Here is a 22,424-nt window from a genome sequence, read left to right on the forward strand (position 1 = left end):
CGGAATATTTTCTCTTAATGGTCACAAACTGACCCATATAGTCTATATATATTCAGGACGTGGACTAAACGTTGTTTCATCTGTTTAGCCAGGTCACAGCTTTTGTTCCTCATTCTGGAATTAGCCTTATATGGATACATGGACCATCTGACCTAATAATAACATGCCTACTTTTCTTAGGCCTGCGATACATCTTTTATAGTTTTTGGCCTACTCTGGTTTCAGTTCAGCCAATAAAACAAGAAAGTATGTGTGTGTGTGTGCGTGTGTGTGTGTGTGTGTGTGTGTGTGTGTGTGTGTGTGTGGGGACTGCAGATTGTAAACGTTATTGGGTAGAATCTAAAGGGGAGGTAACCACACTTGACATTTCCTGACAGTTGTTCTCAGCTTTCCTGACCCTCCTTGTGCGCCGGCTCATTCGGTATGTGGGTCTTTCGTGTGGGTTGCGTGTTTTAGTGATGAAGACTAAGCCTCATAAAAGCTGCTTCTCCACTAAAGACGAGTGGCAGGGGGATGACCTCATGGAGCAGTCCACACCTCATGGAGCAGTCCACACCACAAAAAGCATCAAACAAGCAGACAAGTTGAAGCTCACACTAATAAAAGTACTGCTCTTTTCACAATAAAGGCCCCTGGTTATTGTTGACAAGGATAATGTATCACTTTACATACAGTAGACTATATTAACAGTAACTATTTCATAAACACACACTGCTTAACCAGCTGGAAACTCTTGTTATGAAGACACATTTATTACAACACCAGAGCTTTAAACAGTCCCGTCACAATAACAATCTTTATCCAAATTACTGGCTATGTTGCTCATTGAGAGGAAATCATAACAATACATTGAGGTGGAAGTGAAGATGACATTGAGACATCAGCTCCAACGCTGCTTGACCTACACATTCTGCAAAGGACATACGCTTTCCTGTAGGTTTTTATTAAACTCCACACAATTTTGTTTTAAAATGTGCTGAAACTTTTACATCTATGTATACGGTTGAAACATTTTATATTGCGGAACACATTTTGTTTTTACATAAGCTCTCCATACAAGTTTTTTTAAGACATTGAAGTATTAGTAGTTTATTATATAAGTTTAATCGTAATGATCTCAGTTTTGTTTGAGTTGGTTTTCTGTTTTATTCTGAAGCCTCTTGTGTCCTGTGTTGGATTTGTCTCAATGGCTCCATTTAGACAGTGCTTTAGTTAACTATACTTCTATACTGCATATAATATTTCTTTACACATCTTATTTTCTAGTTTATAACCTGCTCACTGCAGCAAGGGCAGTCTAATAAACACTCGTTCTTATGCTTATATAAACAACAACATGCAGTCAGAGTGTAGATGGTGGCTTGTAATCAGTCTGTATATTACTGAGAGAATAAGAGACATAGGTATGGAAATTGTCACACATAGTTTTTTCTCCGTTTGTCTCTCGACATGTGCGATGGCATCCTGTAAATAACTGTTTCATGGACACATCCGTAAACATCCTTCTCTCTCACCTCTCTCTCCCGGTCGTCCGCTCTGCCCGCTGCTGCCTGGGAAGCCCGGCCTGCCAGTTGGCCCTTGGTCTCCCTGAGATCCTGGGATGCCTCTCCTACCTGGCTCTCCGGGTGGTCCGGGTACTGTTCGGACTGACACCGCTGACTGGACGGGGATCTGGTTCAGTATGGAGTTATAGCGAGACAAGTGGCCTGCAGGAGGTAGAGATTGGGAAGGGTTAAAAAATTATTTAGAAAGAGCTTTTTAGCGCTTTAAGATTTTTTTTCAAAACATTTTCAGCAGGGACATTTTACTTAATGACATGCTGGTGTTATTGTGTAAATATCCCTGATTACTCACTCTGGATGAGCTGCTCACACACTTGCCGTGCGATGGCACGCACGGCAGCTTGGGATTGCACATCACCCTGAAGAACACATATGGAGCGCTCATGGTCTGATATTATACAACCACACAGTAGACTTTTCAACTGGAGCAACCACAGTTACATAAACACATAGAGCAGTGATTAATACATTGGTGGATTGATGTTTCAATATGTGTAACCACCTTTATTTCACACTCAGATGCCCCTTAACAGAACAGCTTTTTAAATATTTATTGAAGTACTTTGTTTTTATTGGAGACTTAACTTGTTGTAGGAAGAGCCTTACTCTTAATATTACATTTTGCTTTATAGGGACCTGAAACTAGAGATGGTATTAAGTTGAGAACTTAAAGCAATATTTTTTTTAACTGTTAAATTGTAACTGATGTTTTTTTAATTCTAACCTCAAAGTTCACTTTACTTAACCCAAAGACAACACAACCCATGAAAACCGTTAATTGTCTTCTGTGGCTCTGGAGGAGCTTTCCTCAAATGAAAGGTGCTGTAAAGTTGCATGAGAGGAAGGGAAGTTTATATAGCTATTTAAAGTAAAGTCAGAATGTTAATTTGATTTCACAATACTTTTAGTTCCCAGATATTACCTTCAAAATATGTTGATTTTGAGTTGCTTTAGTTTAATGGAGGTGATACTTTTAATACATACATTTTTGATTAAAGACACACATGCATCTTTAATCAAAACGGTCTCACAGATAAACTGATGTTTATAATAAATGATGTGATTGATTACTGTGTCTATCAGTAGAGTTTATCATGACAAAAAGCTTTGTAGCAAACGTTTACTCTCCCCCCCCCCCCCCCCCCGTGAAATCAATTTAAGGATGCACACTACAAGATACTAAAAAGATTATAACCAGCATTCTGAACCATGAACACTGATTTGATTTGCTCTAAATGAGGTTGAGGGTGATAAAAAAGATTAAAAAAGAAAAGAGAAACAGTGAATGTGTACTGGAGCATAATTTGGTTTCTTCAAAACAAGGGTGTGAAGTAGTAGTGAGTCATAGTCTGAGTTTCACTTTAATAACAAAATGTCCTCTGTATAATGGAGCAGCACAAAATAATTTGCTCTAAACAGTGGTTGAAGTGTGTGAGTGGAATAACTTACTCTTTCTCCCTTATCACCTTTGGTACCAGCAGGACCCTGAAACATAAAAGCACCGAAGGAGAATAATCATTTGACTGGGATGTGTACTCAGAAATAGTCTCTCTCCCTCCTTTAATGTCCTCACGCCAATACTCTCCACCCCTCTCCTTTTCTTTATGCCTCTTCATCTCACACACAAACACACTTTCTTCTTCTGATCTAACAGTTAGTATGAATAAATGCATTTAAAATGTGTGTACAGGTTCTTTGTGTCCGAAAGACAAGACAACCCAGCCCCCCCCCCCCCCCCACCCCCCCACCTCCAAAGCCCGTGTGCCCACAAACAGAGTGCAATTCTTTGTCTTGGATGGGATTATTTTCCGCTACTGCAAACACTGTAAAACACACAGATGCATATATGATCATAACACATACGTGCAAACACAAAAACCTGCCAAGCAGAAAAAGCCGGTCGATGCATATCACAGTGTGATCCGGAAGCAAATAAAAGAACTATTCCCTGGCCAAAGCAACCTTGTGCAGATATGATACATATCAGTTTGATGTTGTTACAGCTTTTGAATAAAAACCTGTTCATCATGGGGGAAACATGTCCTTGACCATCGACTGAATGGATGTGTGTTGAGTGGGTTGATGGATAGAGAACCATGAGAAACTGTGTGTGCAGGCTTGGCATATCATAGAGTGTGTGCACTATATTGCAGATGATAGGAAGCCCGTGCCAACATTTGACACGGCGTCTGAATTGGATTGCAGGTCTCCACAATAAAAGTGTTCTCCTGGACCTCCTGAGTGTGTCCGTCTGGATCTCCTGAGTCTTCCCGGACATATGAATGTCTGCTGTCTTATCAACGGGACACGGGAAAACCAAAACAGACTGTGTGGAAGCCAAAGATAAATGTATATCTTTCATACAAATCTGATTTATTATACTATCAAAACGATCTTCCTATTGTGCCGTCTATATGGAGAATCTGTCCAGAGTCAATGTTTTTTCACTCAAAATGTTTTATGTTCATCCGCGGAGGGAAGTCGTTTTATGATGACTTTCCTCAGTGTGGACTAATAAAACATTAGAAGATTGTTGCTTTTTTTGTGTTGTTTTTTAAATGGCAAACACAAGTTGGATTGCAACCATGTCAAGCAATATGAATTAAAAAACTGTCAGGTGGTTGAGTCACTGGAAAGCACAGAACCAGTCTTTTGTCCCCGTCAGACACGCTCTGACTCATTGCCACACATTCAGGGCATTGTGAAGCTGTTTATACAGAGGTTTATGAAACAATCAATGAAAAAGAAAAACACATTTTCATTACCAATCCGAATGCCTATAGTCAAAGCACATCTGTAACCCTAACCCCTAAGACCTGATAATAAGCCACAAATAAATTTGTTCTGCTCCGTATTACGAAGTTTTATGAATATTGATATTGATAGATAGAGCATAACATTTCCAGATGAATCATGTCATTTCTAAATCCAAACGGTTTTGGATTTCACATGAGATGAACTGGAACATGAACTCAAGACATTGTAGAGAGTGCCACCTTTCCACTCTTATCTTGTCTTGATTGGTATAAATAACTCCGCTGTGCTTCAGTGAATGGCTCACAGCTGTAGGACAGATGTGTGGCACTTCTGTGTCCACCTCACCAAAACCACTTAGAATAAGAACTTCCACGCCTTAAGGTTCAGTTACAACACAATGCAACAAAATGCAGACATTTCCCTGCAGATATATAAACGGCTGCTATTTCAGATAAACAAACACACTTGCTTGAGAGGGTAATATAATGTTGCAGCTGGAGAAGGGTTGCCGGTGGGCTGAGAAAGGAGTGAATCAGCAATTTGATGTTGAGGTGAATTTTGAAACTAAAAGTTTAAGATGTTTAAGAGATTACTTCTCAAGAAAGCGAGATTGGATTTTCTTTTTTTTGTCTCTCTCTGTTTGTGCATACATTCATATTGGGTGTATGGGAAGATGTGATCTCTCACAATGTGTGTGTGTGTGTGTCCCTCAAGGGAGAGAGAGTTTCAGTAATTGATTTATAGCTCTGCCAAACTTTGCTTCCGGCCTGCAGAGCTGACCCAAGACTAGATTAGCTGTCACCAACATCACAGTATCATCGGTTTCTGTTCGCATTACACAACGTTTGGAACCCAACATTTTCTCCTCTGCAGCCTTTCTTCTTCTTTTGTATGGCTTAACCAAACTGACTTACTGTACATTTAAAATCAAAAAGGTGAACATATTGTATTTTTCCAAAGATACATTATTATTTGTTTAGTCCAATTATAAAGATGTGTGAGCTCCTTGTCAGCACTGGAATCAAACCACAATGTTATTCATATTTCAACACTTCTGGATCTTTGCGATTCAACTGTGAGATTGTTGCTCTCCTGTTCATTTTACCTCCGTAACACATGATGGGAGAAAAACCTCTTCGGACGAGAAATCCGAAGGAAGAGGAAGAAGTAGTGGAGAGGTCGTGTCCTCGTTGTTTCATTGATAATTTGGACAAGTTATGTTTCACAGGCATTTCAATAGAGTTCCTTTGTCTCAAACAAATTTCAGTATCAAGAGTTTTTTTTTTTCTCACATCAATCGTAACAAAATAAAACAATAGTTTTCACTCACAGGAAGTCCTTGATCTCCTTGGGACCCTGTTGACCCACCAGGTCCTAGAGCTCCTGGTCCTCCTGGGCCTCCCTGAGCGAAAGACAGGCAGTAAAAGAAAGAGAGGGAGAAGAAGGAAGCAAAAGTTTCAGTCGGCCTCATGTATCAGGGTGATCTGACGGACAAAGAAATGTGAGAACAATAAGAAAATAGACACTTACAACAGGTCCAGAAGGCCCTTGTCGTCCCTGTGGTCCATTATTACCCGGCAGACCCTGAGAGATGCAGATCAAAATGCTCAGTTTATTAATAATTAGCTGCACTCTCAGTAAGACTGTTATTTTCTAACACATTTAACATCCATATTGATGGTAACCAGACTCAGTAGCTGTTGCATCGGCTGAGGTCCAAACTTCAGGTCTGCAAACAAATGCCTCCAATCAAACTTCTTTATTTGGTTCTACTTATAGACCGTTTGTAGAAAACACAGGTGCATTCTTTCTGACTTTTTCAAAATAAGACTGTTGACTTTTTCACAGTCTGTATTATAGTTTCCTTCAAGGTGTTTATAACCCTCTCCGGCATTTAATGTCTTCCCCATGATACTGTGGTTTGAGGAGAGCACGTGAATATGAAACTGGAGCTTTAACTTTAGAAGCACATTAATACCAACTGCATTACAATTCTGCATTTGGTCTGGTTTTCTTAAGGTATGACATGTAATAATAAAATGATATATAATAGCATGATGATGGGTTTGATATATCTCGATATTTATAGGCCATTTAAACTGAATACATTTAGTGTTATTAAAACACATTTTCCGATTGTCCTGGAAAACAGCTTAACCTAAGGTTCAGTTAATCCTTTCATTTTAGCTTGGATGTCTGCAGTCACTTTGTGGTCGTTCATTGAGGCTGATGCCCTTTCAACATGGACACACTCCTTGTATGATATTCAGTCTAACCTGTGTGAGGTTAAATATAACGCATTCTGAATCTACTAACTTATAACATGTGCATGAGCTTCTCTGAAAAGCTGAGCCGGAATGTGACATCAGAAAACTCCTCTGGTGCCACACAGTAAACACTCTCCCTGGACCTCAGCTCCTCACAATATACAAGTCTCACAATGTCTCTCTAATTACTTTGAAATCGTTCCAAATTGAGCAAACGCACATCTGGAACAAAGAGATTCATAATTAAAAAAATTTAAAAAAAGGTTCCAACATGTTCCACTGGGAAGCAAAAACACATTACATGAGGCTTTCGGAAGAGAGTCAGTCTGGTGTAAAACTGTGCACATTCCCATTAATCATGATTTTTTTTTTGATTTTCTTTTTCTTTTTCTATTATTCATATAAGAAATTCAGGAAGTCAGGTTCAAGCAAATGTATAATTTAAAGCCGCAACAGGTTTTTATGGTGTACAGGAAAGCTCCCGATTCCGATTTGTATGTGCATACTGAAATACAAGATTGTTTTATTTAAAAGACTTCTTTTGGCTTCTATGCACAGTACAGTGTTTATGCACAGTCGACTCGTGCAATGCTGGTAGGTTTTAGTTAATAAAGGGCTGTCTGCTTTCCACGTTCTGCTGCGGATGATACAGACTAGATAGCACAAGCATTGTGAATTCATTTGTTTTTTTAAAAGCTGCCTCGTATTTATTTATAATTATTGTTCAGTATTTTCTATCGTCTGTCAAAAGAATAGTGATAACCGATACGGCTGTTGCATTGATTGCCTCTTGTGAATTGAGTCTTATCAGTATTCACTGTGTCTCCTTCCCTACTGCTTTCAATGCATCCTCTGAAAAAACAACAATATTCAGATGGCATCAAAACTGCAATGCTTCACATGTGATGTGTACAGACAAAGCCTTGTTCCATATGTTTACAAGCTGTAGTCGGGTAACCTGGTCATCAAATCTTCAGAAATCTCGAGCACACTGCTGATTCAAACATCAACAGAAGAAAAGTAATAATCAATGTCATTTTTGCGGTTGTTATTGGAAAACCAAAATGATCAGTTATACACTAAATAAATCATAGTTATGAATAACATTTTACATTTCTGCTAATATATCAACCTAAATCCCAAACAGTGGTCCTGAAATGCTTTTCTTGCTGAAAGTTCATGAACTCCAAAACGTATCCGTCAGAAACCCGTTAGCAGACGTTTGTCCTGAAGGAAACCACATGACACGCCTGAAAACTATGCTCTGAAAACTACCACTAAGGGGATGACTGTCTGGACCTCTGTCAGCCAGCAAAGAGACAGCAGATGGATTATGTGTAGAGTCCTTCACCTCGCCAGGAGTGGGGCCCGGACAAAACCTTTCTGTTATCATATTACGTATTTGGATAAAACCTCTTCTTTCTGCTCGCTGACACACTACGCTCTAGCTGCGTTTTTGTATGTATAGCCCAGGTGGGTATTATAAGGCTTAATTCCTCTCTAAACCCCACGGTTACTTTATTTTTTACTTTATTGTTTTCTTCAACTGGGGTAAGACTTGCATGGTTTTATGAAGAAACTGAACATTTAGATACTGGAAACAGTGCCACAGTACAGCAAGTACAAACACAACTGGAAAAACAATGTGGTGACTCTTAATTACATATAAAAACACTATTTATTTGTGATTGCTAGTAATTGTTTTATTCCAAAAGACTGAATTGAAAGAATAGAAACCTCTATGTTGTCACGTTTTGCTATACCTACATGTCTTTTTCTAAAACCATATCCAATTGTCCTTTTTCATATCTTAGAGCACCCCCTGTAACTAATGATGGTATCAGCGAAAATACATGGCTTTGGCTTGTCTTTTTTTAAATTCACATCAAAGCTGCCACAGGATCGTGTTTTCATAACCCATCTAACTCAAAACTAAATAAAAATGCCTATATTATCTACGACGCCATATAGTATGTAGAGATGTAGACAATATGAGTCATTCCCGCAGTAGAGTGGATATATGCATCACTCTACTATATTGTAAATCTCCAAGAACCACACTGTGTAACGGTAACCAACAGAGGTAATGTCATTATTATAGTGTATTGCCTTACCCTCACTCCTGGGGGGCCGTCTCTACCAGAGGAGCCCGAGCTTCCAGGAACACCCTAAAAAACACAAACAAGCAGGTTTCACAACACTGACTGTGGGGTACTGGATATTATAAAACTAAGAAAAGTAGCTTTAAGCAGCAACTGTGAAGTTTTTGGGATAGCAGTTCAAAATATATGTATGCTTTTCTTTTAGATGAGAACATTACAGGTTTATACCCAGTAAATTTTTACGAGGCATTTCATCTGCTACATTCCATACAGCATAACAAGGAAAGACTTGAAAGACATATACCGGTACACAACCAGAGGTCAAAACAGATAAGGGTTTGCTGTCTTGCTCAACGATGCTTTGACAGCAGGGGTCATAAAAGTGATTCGTGGAATAACCAGCCTCTGGGTGCAGGACGGTCACTATATCATCAGGCCACCCTGCTGCTCCATCTCGGGCCCTATTTCCACTTCATCCACCTCTCTGCAGCCACACAGCCGATTCCAAAATACAGTCATGGATTAAGTGTTGAGGTGATATATCACTGCACTTCGGTATGAGTGGAGGAGAGCTCATAAAACAGGACCATTAAGACTGTAAAAGGTCCTACAAATTACAGGCTGGGGTTACAGAAGACAGGCCTGTTATGATTAACGATGGGCTGTTGTTTAGATGTTGGCTGATGTGCATAATAAAGTGTTCATGGATGCTACATGAGCATGGTTAAAATAAAGTGCAATTGGCATGCACAGATACACAGACACATGAGTGATCAGAATCCAAGTAATTCCTATTCAACACATCAGCCTTGAGATTGCTTAGCTACAGAGACACACACACACACACACACACACACACACACACACACACACACACACACACACACATACAGGTGTGAGTTTGTTTGTTGAGATTAAGTGTAAAATGGGGGGGGCTAAGAGGGGTAATTACATACATCTGCGAAAGATCTAGAAGTGACCACGTTTAAATTATTGATCCACAATCTATATTCCTCTCTGACAAAATTAAAAATATTTACATGATAAAGCACACACACTGATACACTGAAGGATAATGATTAAGATGACAGAGATGCACACACACACCAACACAAACACACATCATTTACTATTCATTGCAACTGTATTTCTCACTGTTGAATTGAAACAGAGGCGGAGGGGACGCTGATGACAAGGTTACATTGTATTTTCTGCAGCGAGAGAGATAGAGAGAGATAGAGCGAGAGAGAGAGAGGGGGGAAGGAAGGGGGGGGGGGGGAAGGGAGAGCGATAGCTGAAGGGAGGGAGAAAGAGGGAAAGGGAAAGAAAGAGCGAGAGAGGTAATTGATGTTTTAGAGTTGTGATATTCTCTGGTCCCTCTATATTACAACAGGGCCCTGGAAGCTACAATTCCCCCACTGAGCCACACACACACACACACACACGCGCGCACACACACACGCACACACACACGCACACACACACACACCTCTCTCTGACAAAACACATTATTAGTTGGAAACCAGCTTTTATTAATAGGACTATGCAGCCAGAGAGAGAGAGAACTAGATAGTGCTGTATCAGAAAGCCTAAATTAGCAGTTCTCTGTGAGCTGGTTCAGAGACAAGTTGTTCTCTCCTCAAGAAAGGGGTTATTGCATGTTCCTTTCTTATATAAATCTGTGAAAATGAAACAGGTGTGGTAGAAATTCAGAAACTATAAATAAGACTTCCAATCAGCGACAGTCTCATCAACTAACAAGTCTCTCAACAAAAGAAACTGATACAATACATTTTATGAGCCAGTCTAAAGAACAGCAATTAAAAATAGATAAAAAAGCAGAGAACAAACTAAAATCACCAGGCACATGATTATCAGCATAACAACATATTGTCTTTACAGCTACCTCTGTCTAAAACACTTTTTTAATCTGCATTGGTGCTGAAATGTAGTTAAATATTTAACATTTATTCCAACACTGACACAATAAGGACAACTTATTCATATAATTCAGTATATTAATATATATATATAATAATATTCAGTATAATATGATATATACATACCCAATATTATAAATATACAACATAAATATCATAAATATATTATAATATAATATACATATTGTATAATATAAATCACACATATATATAAAATCTAATAGAACATGTTTATATATTAAGATGCCTCTATGAACCTTGTTAGGGTTTGGTAGTGACGTTCATTTTGCCCAATATGGCTGCTTGACGGATTTATCCATGCTTGTCCTGGTGTTCTCATGTTTTCTTAATTGTGCTTCATGTCCCTCACTCCCGTAACTGTCCGTGCTGGATCTGTCCCCATCGATTTATAAAGCAAAATACGGCACTAGCACGACAGCATCCAGCTAACCAAACCTTCCTGGTGTACCGGTCTCTACTCTCTACAGAAGGTTCATGTGTCGCTTCCCTTTCAGCCAGCCTGTTGTCTTCTTAAGTCCGGTTGATCTGGGCCGAGTTGTTTTACCTGTAATTTCTCCGCCAAAGGAGGAGAGATTTTCCCGTGTCGGGTCTTCTTGGAAGAGAAGTGTTAGTGCTCGCGCTCGCCATCATGTCGTTAAAATAGCGCCTGAGGAGAACGGACTTTGGCCCAAAGCTGAATCTATTTTAGGATGCTGAATTGTATGTCACTCATTTATATCTTTAATCAGTAATTGGTTAAACTGCTTCTTCGACCCGCCTCTTTTGGGTTGAATCGATTCGGCCCCAGCGCAGCTGAGACGTGCAGACAGGCGGAGAGGACGTGCAGGAAAAGCATAGATTTTGTGCAGATATCCTATTTTACAAATATTACTGGGTGTATTCCATATTTCCAAAACACAAATATTGACAATTTGTATAATTTATTAATATTCTTTTTGTATACTTAAAAAAAAAATGTATTAGCCAGCCACCACTGCTATTAACACAAACGTCAAGAAATTAAATGTGTGTGTGTGTAACTCTTTGCACTTTCAGCTCCACATGAAGAGCTTGACTGCAGCTAAATCTGGTTGTAATGAATTTAAAATGAGTTTATCCACACATGTGTTATCCCTATACAGATCAGTGTTGTAGAAGCTATCCCAGGATGCAGTGGGTAGAGTAGGGCGTAAAAAACAAAACGGGTTGTTCTAATTAGCACAATACAACTCTTTCAGTTACTCGATTGAAACCGCAAAACAAAAAGGTCAAGACCGTCTAACTATGAGTGTAGAACGTAGACTAAAAGTACAATCAGCAAAATAAATGTCTTGTAACATCTACTTTACAAAAATCAGCTTTAGTGGCACAATATCTGTTTTTGTACACTTGATTGAAATGTGTTGACAATGAGGTACAAAGCTAAGACGGTAAAATTGATTGAGAAGAATTCGGATAATTATCTGGCAGGCAGCATTTTAATACATAATAAGCCAAGGCTTATTCCACTTGTGCTGTTAAAAGTTGAGGGCAACCTTATGAGATATATTGCGAGACATATCCCCTATTAGCCCAGCATACTATAATATATCACTATAATGGATATTAACAAAAGCTGTCGCCTGAGTAAGCCCAATAATAGCAAACTGAATTGAGCTGTGTGAACCTCTTTTACATCATGAACATTTATTATGTTACCTCAATGATGCCTTTAATATCTAGTCTAGTGGGAATGTAGTAGCACAGACTCAAACCCTGAAAGGCTCTACACTCCCATGGTACACGCTCACAAATTATTTCACCCAATTAGCTCGATTCAATCTATTTTCAGGTGTGTGTGTGTGTGGTGTGTGCGTGTGTGTGTGTGTGTATGTGTGTTGGGGACTAGGCTTGGTTGACCCTCTTGTTGCAGCTGTTACAAAACACAACTTACTAAAATGTATTGGAACGTTGAGTTTGGTGAAGTTATATAATTTATATAATAAACACAGCTCTATACCGGACTTCAACCTGAGCAGGGTTCCTAATGAAGCATAATCACTATCAGCTGTGAGGGTGTACAGGGCCATTGAAAGTATGGGTCAGAACAAAACCCACTGTTTGTAGCAGCAATGTGTCAAAATATATATTTTTACAAAAATATATAGATATTTAAAAAAGTTAATTAATGAATCTTATTAAAAAAAGCCCTCGATGGACTGGCGGCCTGTCCAGGGTGTCCCCTGCCTTCGCCCTATGTCAGCTGGGATAGGCTCCAGCGCCCCCGCGACCCTAATGAGGATAAGCGGTATTGAAAATGGATGGATGGATGGATTAAAAAAAGTAATGTTTTTCCTGGTCAGAGTTACTTAATTATTGACTCTGTCCTTGGTGATATGCAGGGCTCCCAGTAGAACTCCATTAAATTAATTCAGTATTACCTCTGATGGGTTCACTGCCCAATAATGGAGACGCTGTTAATGATTATTACCATCTCGATGATTGCATTAAGCCGCTTTGTGTCTGTGTCATTGTGCATGTGTGTCAGCAACAAAACAGACACACACACACACACACACACACGAGAGTTAAAGAGAGGTGTGTGTGTGTGTACACACACACACCTCTCTTTAACTCTCCTCTCTAACTCTTTCACAAAACTGCACAACAAATCCAAACTGTTGTTAATTATAGTTATTACAGACATTATGCTGGACAGTATTATAACTGCATGGAATGAAGTTTGGATTAAGATGAAGACTTGTCTTTTTTGTGGATGTGGATGCTGTGTATTAATTTCTGGGGTTTTATGCATATCATTTTTTTTTTTTAAAGCAGTAATAAAGCCAAATTGCAGCACTACACATTTGGTTTTGAATAGCCTATGACTTTGTGGCATCTTTTCTATTATATCAAACATTTTCGTGAAAACAGCCTCTGCTTTGACATTTCTACACAAAGAGGAAGTGAAAGGTAACAAACAGTTTGTAAAATAATTACAAACATGTACAAGACGTCTCATTTATGTGCGCCTGCAGGGCCATGGCACCTCAGTGATAATGGATAGGACTCATTTGTATTCTCCACACATACAACCAGAGGAGAACAATTTACACACACTCACGCTCACGCTCACACTCACACACACACACACACACACACACACACACACACACACACACACACACACACACACACACACACACACTGCTGAGTTTGTGATAACTCAATGCTACTTAGTTCCTTTAGTCAAGACCAAAAAAAAGACCAACAAAAAGACCGGGCTTTACTTTGTGATGTTGGGAACCTTATCAAGCCCCAACATACACTTCACCTCTGTATCTTACTATAATGTAATTCTTTTATTAAATGTTGTCTCACCATTTGTCCGGCTGGACCGATCTCTCCTCTCTGTCCCTTTTCCCCAGCAGCACCCTGTAAAACCAACACAGTCGTTACATCTCCGCTGGACCAGTGGTTACAATGATAGCTACCAACGGACTGGAAAAAGCCCCATCAGTTATCTTAATACGATGCTGGGCCACAACAAGTCCCCAGAAGAGTTTCAGCGTGCTTTGGACGAGATCTGAGATTTGAGGCATCCGTCATCATTTGTCAGTTTATGGCAGCAAATGGATGACAGCTCAATAATAAGCCTCTAAATGCACACAAATGGCAAACAGCACACTTTTGTGACTATTTTTCCATCATAATTTAATGCTGCAAGGATCACTGGCAATAACAAGTTTTTTTATTTTTTAATAGTTTCATTTCCTTTCTTCATCATACTTGTACACATCCCATCAAAAAAGTCATATTAAACTTCATTTGATGCAATCTATGTTTTCTAAAAAGTGAGTTGAAAAGTGGTTTACAGGTTATGTGTAATTTAAGTGTGGGTTAAATGTCAGTGAATGGCCAACAGATTTGAGATGATAAGATGTAATAAGATAATAATATGATATGTTGTGTTTGTTAACCTCCACAGCACCACTGAGAGGGTGTTTGTTTTTCCAGATTTTCCAAATTATTGTGTATTTATAGCCTCAGAGACCTACAGGCACTGTATGGTAGAGAGCTTTGGTATACAAATTTCAACGGCACCCTGGATATCTATTTACTATTGCCGGATAAAGTGTATCGTTATTATAAGAGCCACAGATTTTAGTTTTGAGAGGGAAATATTAATGTTGAAATGATCAAGTAACTGTGGAAATGTCCCATATGTGGTGTTATAATGCACATACAAACACAAACAAGCAATGTCTTACCGGGGGTCCCTGAATAGAGAGACCACTGGGTCCCTGAGGACCAGGAGGTCCTGAGGGTCCAGAAGGACCAAGCTCTCCTGCTGGCCCATGAGGTCCCTATTAAAAAACAACACAATGTATTTCAATGTTTTGTTGTCAACTTTAAAGCAAGAAGTGTGTTCAGGAAAAATGGAAAAGTGAATCTTTAATCCCATGACCACTGAGCAGGCTCCCCTCCAAATGAGCATCATGTGACGTGAACTCTGTACATTCTTTCAGTAACATTGTGGAACTAAAGTACTAAAGTAGCACAAAAAAACAATTAAGTTAGATTTAGGATGAAAGATACACATATTTTATGGACATGAAAAGATGGGGAAATGGATGTGGGCCCTTTTCCTCAAAGGCTGCACCTACTCAACACATTAAAATATCCATCAAGTTAAGAACTACAAACTCTGGTGAACATCATTACTACATGCTTGGGGGGCTTTTGCTACCATTGGCTGCTTCCATAATGAGATCTATAACAGGAAATAGATTTAGACCCTTGTCCATCCATCTATAATCAGGTGTATTTGATCCATGTGTACGAGCTGCAGACAGGGTTCCTGCAGTGGGTGTCAGAATAGAATATTCCTGCAAACCAGTCCTGATTCTCAGCATTCGTAACTCGTTGGCTCAGCAGCAGGGGCAGCCAAAGTAATCTTTACTCTGGCTGTATTTATTGTTTTATTGTTCAACCTTACCGTAACTGGCTCCATGTATTTCTTATCCATGCAAACAACCAAAATAAACTTTGGATCAGGCACAAATTAATTCAGTGTGTTTGTGTGTGGTTTGGGGGAGGAAGGGGAGGAGGAGGGGGGGGGGGGGGGGGGGGGGGGGGCTTATACTGTAACAAGTAATGTATCCAGAGTGATTAGTGAGGATGAATAAGAATGAATTTATGGAAGATCTGGTCTCATCCAGCAGAATAATCCGACTATTCAAATACGCTTGGCTGCAGCAGCAGAGGTACAAATACTGCTGAGCTAAGACAAGCGTGATCTGGCAGGCATGTATTATTATATACGTATGCACTGTAGAGTATGTGTGTGTCTACCAGCAGGACAGAAAACCAAATCTCCCTCCAAAACTAACACATTTACACCCATCACATATAACACATATGGACTGTATACAGACTTGCATTAGTTTGACTTTGTCTTTGTTTCAGTCGTGGGATGTGCTAAGTTTTAAATTCTGGGTGGGCCGCCTCCTCTAGAGCACTCGATACACTGTCATTCAACTCTGTGAAAGTGCGACATATGGTTGAGATAAACAAGCCTATTTTGTTGATTGACAGCCATGCGTGTCTAGGCAGTAGTTGCAATACCCCGGCTGCTTCTTTAAAAAAAGAAAGGCATTAAAACATATCTTCTAAAATCTCAGATTAAATTACAATTGGAATTGGCTATTGGTATTGAAAAACGTCCAACAGCATCAGGCCTCGTGCAGCATCAGACCTCGTACTTCCACAGCTGGATGATTTGTAAGCGTTTGGAACAGATTGCCATAGCAACACTGTAGCAGATGCAAATTCTACAATAAATAATTCATTAATAGTTCAAGACAACTGTGTCTATTAAGCACAGGATAGTAACAGTGCCGATAAGAGCCTCAAATCCCAGGCCAAAAAGAAGATCCGGTAGCTTGAAAAACTGATAAAGGCTTTTCCAAAATGTCTAAGGGAGCTTGGATGGGAGGGAGCTTCACATCCTGTCTGGAGGATGGAGGGGCCGCTGTTTAAAAGACCCTTTGTTTCTGAGTCGTGGGCATTACTAACTCACCACAAACTTTTTTCCTTTTATTGTCTAATCGGGACGGGGGAGGTTCTGTCCCTGAAGGTAGAGGTTTGGACCAGCGTGTTTAGATTATGAGTAACATGTATAATAAGCGAGTGTCATGGCTATAGTCTTGTGGGGCTCCCCATTATTTTCATTGATAAACAGGGCGAGGTGTATTCACTTAGTTTCATACTGACCCTGCCTCTTTTGCCTCATGTACAGTTAAAACTGATTGAACTTGTGAAATCATGAGGTCCTACAATGTTTAGCCAATTTGAGAAATCCAGTCCGACCAGCCTGTAACTATTGGGATGCTTCTTCTTCCCCAGTTAGGAACATGGCACTGATTGAGACTAAGTATGTGCTGAGAGTTCTCTGAAACTAAGTGCATCTTACTAACCGTCACTCCTGGTTCTCCTCGGTCTCCTCTGGCTCCCCTTATGCCTGGACCGCCCTGAAACACAGGCCAAACACACACTGTGAAGTCAGTATTTTCAAGTTGTGTGCCTGGATAGAGAGTAATGGCAAAGACATGCATCTGCAAAAATATGTCTCCCTCAGACTCCCTTTTAAACATGTAAATTGGAATTTACACACGTTCTAATAAAAGTGGAACTGCACAAGTCTTTGATATTAATGTATTATGACAATGACGGACAGAGGCCAACGCTGATCTGTGCAGTGAACTGGCCTTCTGGGCTCCGCACTTTATCACGCTGCATCTGTAAGTCAGTCTGGTGCTGTAAACCTCGGCCTGACCCCAATAGCCAAAAGGTTTATCTGGGGACAAACCCCACATCTGTTAATCATTGATTCATTTGGGATACTTCCTCTTCCTGTGTTTGCTTAAATAGACCTCCCCTGGGAATGAGGGGGTGACTCGGTAGTTTTCCTGTAGTATTCAGCCAGAGGGGGACAGGGGGCATGTTTACAAGAAGGGCGAGGCATATGAGAAGAGACACACAGATGTGGTAAAAACCCACCAAACTGTTGACCCAAGACTTAAGTTTGACCATTCAGGAGACATTAGCTTATTCCCCATCAGCATCCATCAACAGTGGAAGGGTGCTGGAAAAAGATTGTTTAACAGCCAATATTGAGAGGACGAATGACAGTAACCAATAACTCTATACACTAAATATGGTATTTGTAAATTTAAATAAGGCTTAAAAATCTTTTTAATTAAGTTAAACTATAGGTAAGAAATAGAACAACAGTACTTTTGATTCATATTTTTTCACGTAAAACATATTTAAAATGAATGATCGTGTGAGTCAATTCTGCATTTTCTCGTGCATTTTTCCAAACAATTTGAGCGGAGGACGGGTAAACCTGCAGAGAAAACTGAAATTAGCTTCAAACTGCAGCAATAATTGTGTTTGGATATTTCATGGCCCTTTAATGGTGATAGAAAAAAATACCCCACTATTATCATTTAGCTTTAATTTAAAGGCAGATTTACATTTTTTAAAACAACACTAGGATCAGCGTGGGCACAATTCAATCCTAACAAACAAAGATGGCAGGCATAGCAAATCTCATTTCCCTTAATGTCAGATTGATTGTTAAGTGAAGTGAGTTGAGGCAATCAATTTTATTTCAAACATGATTCAAAGATTAACAAAATTGAAGAGGTCTGCTGTGCATGCAACTGACAAGTGAACACGAAAACAAAAATGAGTCAGGAAGGACAAACTGTTTAGAGCAGATTTCTGCTGGAGCCATAATTTAAATATAGTCTCATCAGTGGTGTTTATAGGAATGCTTTTAGCTCCAATACTTTTTTATTTATGATAGAAGTATAGTTTCTTAATCATTTTTTTTAAGTATTTGCTTTCCAGCTCATTCGCCTTGCAGTTGCCTTCTCATGGCAGCATGCTGTGCCTATAAATTCTGCATCAGGTATCCCAATGGATCCAAGTATTTATTTGGCTTTCTTCCAACTTCTTGGTTCCTCAGAGGGAGCAAAGTCTCAGCAGCACAAACACAAATGATGATACTAAAAGTCTCTTTTTTCATAGTCTGTCAGGATTTTGAAAGTGTGGCTGTCGGTATGAAGCTTGTGTTTCACGGGGGATACAATACATTTATTGTGTTACAACCATTACATTGTGTTAACAAGGGGAATGGTACTGCCTTTTCATCCTTCCACAAAACCCCACTGAATAAAGTGTGCAGTTTTAGCACCAAAGTGCCTATGATTTCACTATTAAATCATTCGTCTCCGTCAATATGCTGCAGTTAAAATGTGATTTAAGAAGCCCATTCAATGGCAGCAAGAGAAACAGACACAGACAGAGAGACGGACACAGACATTAAGAAAGAGGGTTATAGTGATAGTAAAAAAAAAGAGAAAGAAAAAAAGCCTCAGGCGTGTGGATGAAGTGAAGGTTGAAGAGAAAACCGAGAAAAGAAGAAACAGAAAGACACTAAAGAGATGAAAGCTTTACAGTCCAGCTATTGATCTGGTTGGGACCGAGAGTGAAAGAGAGAAAAGGAGAAAAAGATATTGAGGTGAAGTCAATGCACAGCATAGAGTGGAGAAATATAAAGAAAATAGTGAGAAGTCTTTACCTTTTAAAAACTTTAATAGTTTTTTTCCCCCTGATAACAAGTTTAAAGACAAGATGAGATAAAATATCATGATAATATCTTTAACATAGCTCATCTGGCAGTTTTAATGCAATACTTGAACCAATGTAACTTGCATTAGAAAATAAGGGAACATTTTTCATGGCTTCGCTGACATAATTGCTCATAGTATACTGTATGTTTCCAGTATAGAGGCAGAGAAACGTTAACGAGGAACAGAGACAAAAACAAAAAGAGGGCGAAAACCGGAAGGGAGGGCTGTGGCCTGTGGACATAACCCTACACAAGAGTAAGTGGATGTGGCTCGTCGGACAGGGATGACAATTTGGGGGATTGTAATCGGCTGTGATGAATGGAATCACCATATAATTACTTTCTCAAACTATACTGGTGTTGATCCACAAACCATCCCACGCCTTCGTTACCCATGGGTGGAGACAGAGACCAAGAGAAAGAAAAAGAGAGAAAACGAAGGAGATATAGAGAGGGGCGTAAAGAAGAGAAAGGGGAACGGAAAATGCAGAGTGGAAGATAGAAAGAAAGAAAAAAGAGAAGAGAAGAATATGGACAAAAGGTCTCAGGCTGTAAATGAGCTCATTTACTTGCTCTCATCTCTCAGCCTCTGTCAGGTTTTACCTGCTATTGCGTGAGAGGAATAAAGCTTCTCCCCAAGCTCATCCCTTCTCTCTCTAACATACTGCCACTCCAATGAAAACATTGTATCTACACTGGACTTTTTGATATGACGTGCCTTTGTGGTGGTGGACACTGTTGGTCAGGTAGAGATTGATCAATGTCTATCATCAACTATCAGCTATCATATTTTGTATTTTGAGATTTGTGTGAATAAATTGTGTTTTATGTTTTCTGTGGTTTTATATTTGCAGATCAGCTTACCCCAAATTCCCGCTTGAGGGAAGATGATTGAACTGAGCTAGATTACATTGATTTATTTTTGTCACATTCAATTGTAAATTTAACAACAAAATATTAACTTTTTTACTCAGCTACGTGGCTGTTTGACTCAGAAATGCACCTGCAGTGTCCACTATTGACCGTACAAACACTTCTGGATTAAATACTATCTTTTTTAATGAGAGTCTAGACAGTCGAAGTGAATAACATTCATTCATTCTCTGAATGAGAACATGTGTTAGTGAATGCATTGAGGTATGTATACCATGAATAACAATATAAGAGGTAGAGCAGTTCCACACCAGAAAAGACAGAAATAGAGTGAAAAAGATCGTCATTATACTAAATTGAGCCAAAGTGTGTGAATAAGTTATTAAAAGAAAGAATAATAAAACGAGTGGGTACTTACAGGGGGTCCAGAAGGTCCTGGAGGTCCTTTGCTCTCCTGGGAGCAGGTACAGGCATGAGGCATGGAAAGGCACTGCTCCTCAACTCTCTGAAAACACACATTAATACATTGAGTGTATTCAGGAAAGACGTGAGCTCCATCTTTTAAAACTTCACCTACGTTCACCTCGAGGCTTAGGAGGAGATTTTTGACTTCCTCACTGTCTGAGCTGCTTGTACTCGTAGCACAAAAACAAATCAAGGTTTGTTTTATTCTGGGGTTGTTTCTAATATACTTGGCCCCTTGTGCATGTGGGTGGGAAAAAATTAGAAAGTCAGTAATTCCATCCAGTATCACCACAAATTACGGCAAAAACGATTACCACAACATTGAACCAAAACGTTTCTGACCTTTCTGAATGTCAAGAAAAGCTTCTCAAAAAATATTGTTTTCATGGATTCCATCAGATTGAAGAGGAATATCTAGTTAAGGGGTGACGCCGTGTATCTGTATATGTTGTGTGGGTATGTTTTATGCATGCGGTTTTATGCATGCGGTGTTAATTGATAAATGATGCTGTTATATACTATGTATGTGTCTTTTATGTATATATGTGCAAAACATTGGTTTCTATCACATTAATTAAAGTACACACCTGGCACTAATAGTGGTGGCATTTCATAGCCAGAGCTAAACAAACTTCATAGAGATTACAAGTAATTAGGCTTAAATTCTAGTTTCATCATAAAGCAATTGATTGTAACCAAACTGATCACTCAAACCATCTGAGGCTGTAATAATATCTCACATAATAATATCAAGAGCCCGAATCAGAGAGGAGAGACAGTAAAACCACTAAAGTGTGTGAGAGAGCACATGCATGTGTTACATTTCTTACCAATGCCGGCAGCTCGCAACACTTATCTCTGCTGGCCCAGGATGTGCTACAGATGATGTCAAACATCTGGAGCTGGAACTGTAAACACACACACACACACACACACACACACACATGTACATTTAAACACACACAAACCAATTCCAATTATACCGCAAACTAAATATTATAAAATGCAGAAGTAAAAGAGAGGCAACATTACACATGGATTATTAATCATGGTATTTTGTAATGATGTGGGTTTATGGTGTTTCTGTGTCGATAAGAAAACAGAAGAGAGACAGATTGGTGCTCTAATGACCTGCTGAAAAGTGCTGGGAGATGTGTGAAGTCTGGCCGATAGCTTCAACAAACAAAATGAACATGGGGGAGGCTCCACTAATCTTAAACTATAGAGCAGGCTATATGGGCTTGTGTCAAATTCAAAGTTTATCATCACGACTGAAGAAACAGCTGACAGATACTGTTTCCATTCATTTCATTAGAAGAGCAGTTTCTTGTATCTACATTTCTAATTATTCAGAAACCCAATGTTTAATTTCCCATTTATATATCTAATCTATATATTGAACTTACACACATATACATCGCAGATAAAACGTGAACTCTGGAAAACTCCTACTTTGACTTAATGACTGTGAAACTTTGTGATGTAGGAAGTTAAATACATACAGACACACAATTTCAGACTTGGATGATATTCTGTCAGCTTGTGAAAAACTGTGCGGTTGTTTCAGTGACACAATTATAATGTAAGATAAGACTTCTGTATGGAGACATTTTGCCAGGTTTGGTCAGGCTTCATATCCAAGTGCAGATAGGACCCCCGTTGGCCTCAGTTAAGAAAGGTGCAGAAGTCCCAAGTTTAAAAACAGCCAGTGGACTGTATCTCTGTCAAATGTCATATCTAAAAAAATATAACAATAAAATGATATTTGAATAAAA

At 39.2% G+C, this 22,424-nt stretch overlaps 1 protein-coding gene across 1 annotated transcript in view; it reads right to left on the reverse strand.

Annotated features, from left to right (window-relative positions):
* Positions 1-22,424, reverse strand: part of col14a1a (collagen, type XIV, alpha 1a) — a 107,932-nt gene that overhangs the window by 6,089 nt on the left and 79,419 nt on the right. The window contains exons 35-45 of the mRNA XM_034554304.1: positions 21,480-21,557; positions 20,603-20,689; positions 17,087-17,140; positions 14,879-14,974; positions 13,989-14,042; positions 8,701-8,754; positions 5,850-5,903; positions 5,650-5,721; positions 3,012-3,047; positions 1,855-1,921; positions 1,515-1,706 (exon numbers count right to left, since the gene is read on the reverse strand). Of these exons, the coding sequence (XP_034410195.1) occupies positions 1,515-1,706; positions 1,855-1,921; positions 3,012-3,047; positions 5,650-5,721; positions 5,850-5,903; positions 8,701-8,754; positions 13,989-14,042; positions 14,879-14,974; positions 17,087-17,140; positions 20,603-20,689; positions 21,480-21,557 (844 nt within the window). The remainder of the gene's footprint in view (positions 1-1,514; positions 1,707-1,854; positions 1,922-3,011; positions 3,048-5,649; positions 5,722-5,849; positions 5,904-8,700; positions 8,755-13,988; positions 14,043-14,878; positions 14,975-17,086; positions 17,141-20,602; positions 20,690-21,479; positions 21,558-22,424) is intronic.

The sequence above is a fragment of the Cyclopterus lumpus genome, chromosome 16 (assembly GCF_009769545.1).
Source record: "Cyclopterus lumpus isolate fCycLum1 chromosome 16, fCycLum1.pri, whole genome shotgun sequence".
Classification (NCBI taxonomy): Eukaryota; Metazoa; Chordata; class Actinopteri; order Perciformes; family Cyclopteridae; genus Cyclopterus; species Cyclopterus lumpus.